The 6,000-nt window shown below is 48.6% G+C and overlaps 1 protein-coding gene across 2 annotated transcripts in view; it reads left to right on the top strand.

Moving 5' to 3' along the window:
* cfap61 (cilia and flagella associated protein 61) overlaps window positions 1-3,791 on the top strand; it is a 44,967-nt gene extending 41,176 nt beyond the window's left edge. For both annotated transcript variants that reach the window (XM_036130594.1, XM_036130593.1), the window contains 4 exons: window positions 371-453; window positions 528-733; window positions 2,730-2,823; window positions 3,543-3,791. In XM_036130594.1, the coding sequence (XP_035986487.1) occupies window positions 371-453; window positions 528-733; window positions 2,730-2,823; window positions 3,543-3,728 (569 nt within the window). In that variant the 3' untranslated portion in view covers window positions 3,729-3,791. The remainder of the gene's footprint in view (window positions 1-370; window positions 454-527; window positions 734-2,729; window positions 2,824-3,542) is intronic.
* Window positions 3,792-6,000: the final 2,209 nt, after the last annotated feature.

The following is a 6,000-nucleotide window of genomic DNA, read 5'->3' on the forward strand; positions in this document are numbered from 1 at the left end:
ATATCAGATCGATAATTATCAACACATTAAAATCAGCCCTGGACATTTTATGCTGTTGCTTAGCGACTGAATTCAAACTCAACCCTTTATTCAACCAACTTTTACCAAAACTGCAACTTTTTAAGAAAGAAAAAAGAACGTGTGCTCTCTGACCTCTGTGAAGGGGGAGGAGCCTGGCTCCAGGGTCTGTGTTGTGATTGGCTGGGAGGATGTAATGATGTAATATTAACCTACATGCTAGAATACACAAGGAAGGAAAACTTTTATTCTATTGAACTTTTTATTGACCCGTTTTTTCTATCGATAAATGTGGTTACTGAATTATCGTCCAGCCCTGTGGACGTCTGTCAGCTGTCCCTCTGTCTTTCAGGAGGGACACTTCCTGGTGGACATCACTTCCTGCATGTGACCAAAGTGTCTCCCTCCTTCCAGACGGGTCCTCGTGTGCAGCCTGTGAGTCCAGCCTGAGTGTTCTGTGGAGGTCCAGGTGTTCTGTGGTTCTGCTGAAACAGGTTCTGTTGATCCAGGACGGCGGGGTTGTGAGCGGAGCAGCAGAGACGGGGAACTACTTCTGTATCCACCTGAGCCATGTGGAGCTGGTGGAGGGCCTCACCTGTCTGTCCCTGAAGCCCCTCCCCGTCTCCAACTACCTGAACCTGTTTGGGAAGCACCAGGAGCTGCTGGGCGAGCTGCTGCTCCACTGCCGGCTCGCCCTGGTCCCCGACCTGCACAGGTGGGTCAGCAGCGGCTCTGCAGGTATGGGTTACACACAGGTAAGAGTCCACCGCCTCTGGACAGCACCAGAGCCGCACCAGAGCCGCACCAGAACCGCATCAGAACCAGGATTTATGGGAGATTTTCACTAATCAGCAGTTTGAGATAAAAATCACCTTTTCTACTAAAAACCAACATGATAAAAATGATTCATCCATCCATCCATCCATCATCCATCTATCATTCATCATCCATCCTTCCATCCATCCATCCTCCATCCATCCATCCATCTATCATTCATCATCCATCATCCATCCATCCATCATCCATCCATCTATCATTCATCATCCATCCTTCCATCCATCCATCCTCCATCCATCCATCCATCCATCCATCCATCTATCATTCATCATCCATCATCCATCCATCCATCATCCATCCATCTATCATTCATCATCCATCCTCCATCCATCCATCCATCTATCATTCATCATCCATCCTTCCATCCATCCATCCTCCATCCATCCATCCATCCATCTATCATTCATCATCCATCATCCATCCATCCATCATCCATCCATCTATCATTCATCATCCATCCATCCATCCATCTATCATTCATCATCCATCCTTCCATCCATCCATCCTCCATCATCCATCCATCCTCCATCATCCATCCATCCATCCATCATCCATTCATCTATCATTCATCATCCATCCATCCATCATTCATCCATCCATCCATCATCCATTATTCATCCATCCATCTTTGTGAGCTCTGCTCCTCAACTTTGTGATTGAAGGTTTTACTTAAACTCTCGGTTTACTGAGTTTGGACCTCTCAGAACCAAACTGGGTTCTTCAGAGTCTTTCTAACGTCGGTTCATAAAAGCTGATTCAGGCGTTCAGCTGTGATTGTTCTGCAGCTGCTGGATCCTTCAGTGACAGCAGATGTTCTCAGAAATGATGGTGTGGAGCAGCAGATCTACTTTAGTTCTCTGTCTGCAGACGTTTGCTGCATTGTTCTGGTGTTGCCGGTACGTCTGTTGTTTACCGTGCAGAACACATTAAATGACGTGTCCTTCTTTTTAATACTAAGTGAAGGCAGAGAGTGAGAACGACCCACTTTGATTTCAGCCGCAGCATTTCTCTACCAGATGACTGTAAATGAAGTCTGCTGACGCTGCAGCAGCAGCATCTCAGGCCGCTCTTTGTCTTCCTGGATGTTTGTCTGACAGCAGGTGACCTGCTTCTGAGACTTCAGGCCAAATGGCCCCAGACACGCCGGCCTGTGGCCCCGCCTCCTAATCTCTTCATGCAGTGTGTCTGTGCGGCGCTGCAGGAAGTCAGCAGCAGGATCTCTGACTCCTGACTGAGACAAACGCTGCATCCTGCTTTCTAAACCCGACCGCCTTGTTTTAACCTGGGCTAACCCAACAAGCAGTCGGACCTTCTGGGTCAGAACCGCCTGTTAAACAGACGTTTTAGCTGTCAGCATGCGGGGAGAAATCCTCCAGCTGTGCCATGAAGCCTTCAGATCCGAAACATCAGAACCGTACTGGATTCAAACTGAAGTCCTAAAAACGACGGTAAAATGTCCCAGAAACACATTTAATCATGTCCAGAGTACGGCTGACCCGGTCCAGAACCTGGAGAATACATCAGGGGTCTGCAGTTCTGGTCCAACACACCTGAACCAATCAGCTCCTCATATGCAGTCAGGTTCTCCAGAGTTCTGCTGATGGCCTGATTATTGGACTAAAGATCCCTGAAACAGATGATGTTCTGCTTTCTGGTCCTGACAGAAGCTCAGAAGTTCCAGCCACTTCAGAACCAGGCAGCAGGGATGCTGATGGTTCTCCTGCTGGGATTCAAGGCTCTCAGTGGCTTCAGCCCCTCCAGCCGCCTGGACCACTGGGTCGCCTGTTGGGTCCGGTTCTGTACCGGGTGTCACAGCCCATGATGGCTCAGGGTTTAACCGTGTCTCCATGTTTTCCTCAATCTTTCTCTTCCAGTTTCCTCAGACGGAGCAGCTGTCTGCCTGTTTTCCACGACAGGTTCCCCGACTTCCATCAGACGGCCCTGGAGACGATGTCCCTCAATCAGAAGGTTCATATTTTCCTGATATTCCTTCCTGTCCCAAGGTTCCTCCTCTTCACCGCCTGTTGAATGAGCTGGTGGAGGTCTGAGGTCTGAGGAGGTCAGAGGAGGTCTGAGGAGGTCTGAGGAGGTCTGAGGAGGCCTGAGGAGGTCTGAGGAGGTCTGAGGAGGTCTGAGGTCTGAGGAGGTCAGAGGAGGTCTGAGGAGGTCTGAGGAGGTCTGAGGAGGTCAGAGGAGGTCTGAGGAGGTCTGAGGAGGCCTGAGGAGGTCTGAGGAGGCCTCAGGAGGCCGTCTTCATGGCTCCCCTGTCTGTTAGGTTTATTGTTTTCATCCCTGCAGATCTTCCTCTGCTCCTCAGCCTGAACCGTCTGCATGATTTTATTAAAGGTGACAGGATGAACTGTTCCGTGTAGCTGATGTTGCTGCAGATGCAGGTTCTAGAAATCAGACGGTCCTCAGTTAAAGCTGTGGCTGCAGCACTGATATGCAGCTCTACTAGCTGGCTTCACTCTGATTGGCTACAGCGTTATTTGGAGAACCAATCACCCCCCCCCCTCCTGGTGGTCGACACCTTCTGTGTCGGTACAGAAGTTTTTTTAAGTCGGTTTGTTCCAAAACTCCGACATGAATCTCTCCAGGAAACCGTCTTCACTAACGTCCCCATGAAGCTTCAGCCTCTCTTCTGTGATTCTCTCGTTCTTCATCATTTTTTCTCCACCTGTCTGCAGGATGCTGATGCTGAGGATGAGGAGGATGAGGAGGAAGACTCAGACGTTCTTCCTCAGGTCAGTGGCAGTGACCCAGAGAGACGCGCGGCCCTGAGGAGCAGCGCTCTGAAGTTCCTGGTGGAAAACAGAAACCTGCTGCCCATGTTCGCCATCCCGGAGCCAGACGCACCTTCAGAGTCTGTGTGACAGTAATCAGGGTGACCTGCTGCTAGCTGGTATCATTATAATGCTGAATAAAGAGCTGAGTACAACAGCAGCCTTTGGTTGGTCCTATTTATACTGTGGTCTGCTGAAGGAGCCGTACCTTCACCTCCAGCCTGGATACATACCTGGTGAAGAGATGGTTGGAGGAGAAGAGCTCTGTGCTCCTCAAGCGGAGAACATGGCAGCATCACTGCATCAGCTTCTGTGTGGACAACACCGAACCCTCATGAAGATACGGTGGTCCTCCAGCATTCCTCCCTGATCTAAAGGCGCTCCTCAAGGAGAAGAAGGAGCCTTTAGATCAGCTGAGGGCTGTGCAGAAGGATCTGAGAAGGAAGGAAAGAACATCTGCAGGGAGAAGAAGCAGGCTGGTCTGCAGTACGGGAGCCCCACAGGGACATTTCCTTTCAGACTTCTCCATCCACATTTTCCTTCAGACGGTTCTGGCAGCAGCCGCCAGTTTAAGTCTCTGGACCAGCATCTAGTGCTAGATGGTAACTAAGGAGCTCGCTGTTAATAACTGAAGCCTCTGAGGGTAAAAAGTGTAACAATGTCCGCGTGTCCTCCATGTGTTTACCACCAAGCTGCTAACAGGTAACAGCTATCAGCTAACAGCTAACAGCTAACAGGTAACAGCTATCAGCTAACAGCTAACAGGTAACAGCTATCAGCTAACAGCTAACAGCTAACAGCTATCAGCTATCAGCTAACAGGTAACAGCTATCAGCTAACAGCTAAAAGCTAACAGCTATCAGCTAACAGCTAAAAGCTAACAGCTATCAGCTAACAGCTAAAAGCTATCAGCTAACAGCTATCAGCTAACAGGTAACAGCTATCAACTAACAGCTATCAGCTAACAGCTATCAGCTAACAGCTAAAAGCTAACAGCTATCAGCTAACAGGTAACAGCTATCAGCTAACAGCTAAAAGCTGACAGCTATCAGCTAACAGCTATCAGCTAACAGCTAAAAGCTAACAGCTAACAGGTAACAGCTATCAGCTAACAGCTATCAGCTAACAGCTAAAAGCTAACAGCTATCAGCTAACAGGTAACAGCTATCAGCTAACAGCTAAAAGCTAACAGCTATCAGCTAACAGCTAAAAGCTAACAGCTATCAGCTAACAGCTAAAAGCTATCAGCTAACAGCTATCAGCTAACAGGTAACAGCTATCAACTAACAGCTATCAGCTAACAGCTATCAGCTAACAGCTAAAAGCTAACAGCTATCAGCTAACAGGTAACAGCTATCAGCTAACAGCTAAAAGCTGACAGCTATCAGCTAACAGCTATCAGCTAACAGCTAAAAGCTAACAGCTAACAGGTAACAGCTATCAGCTAACAGCTATCAGCTAACAGCTAAAAGCTAACAGCTATCAGCTAACAGGTAACAGCTATCAGCTAAAAGCTAACAGCTATCAGTTAACAGCTAAAAGCTAACAGCTACGCTCATGGTGTGAAAAGCTTTCTGGCTCTGTTGCCAAGCCTGCTAGCTTTTTCTAAAGTGGTTTATAAATTCAGTGAGCTGCAGTCTCTCAGGCTGCTTTCTGAACATCAACCTGCTTATCTGGGCTCTAAAAAGCCTCTAGAAAGACGGCAGAGAGAGCCGGTGAGGCTGCTGCTCTGCACACAGCGACCGGCTGCTATCCTCCGCCTCTCCCCGTTCACACAGGGAGACCAACAACCTGTCTCTGCCTGCAGGGAGGACAGAGGCGCTGCTGCACCTCACCTGTTTCTAACGTGAGCCCAGATCAACTTCTGCTAGAATGCATGAAGTTGTCCAGCAGACAGCTGCAGCCTCAGCATCGCCTTAAACCCTCATCCCTCATCATTTATCTCCACCTGGTGATAACCGCTCATAGAGACTTATCTCTACTTTCTCTTCCCTCTGGCTGGGCAGAGTGTGGATGTCCTCCATGGACCTTACCAGAGGGGCCGCTTTTCATTGGCTGATGCCCATTCTACGTCATAGAGTGGCTACAACGTTCGAAGAAGTCTCACAAACACAAGCTAATGTAGTGCTATACTACCGCTGTGCTAGCATACCGGCATAAAGTTTTCGAGTTAATAATCGAAAAATAATAAAAAAATAATGGTTCTCCATTGCCAGTGGGGTATCTGTACTGGTGATGTCAGATACCCTAATCGTATTTGTGGTGGGAAAATTCACCGATTTCCAAAATCAGGTGCAGAATGCCGGGCTTGGATCAAAGCTTGTGCGCGACCACACGAGCAGCTCAACCTTCGTAGGATCAA

The sequence above is a fragment of the Fundulus heteroclitus genome, unplaced genomic scaffold, assembly GCF_011125445.2.
Source record: "Fundulus heteroclitus isolate FHET01 unplaced genomic scaffold, MU-UCD_Fhet_4.1 scaffold_36, whole genome shotgun sequence".
NCBI lineage: Eukaryota > Metazoa > Chordata > Actinopteri > Cyprinodontiformes > Fundulidae > Fundulus > Fundulus heteroclitus.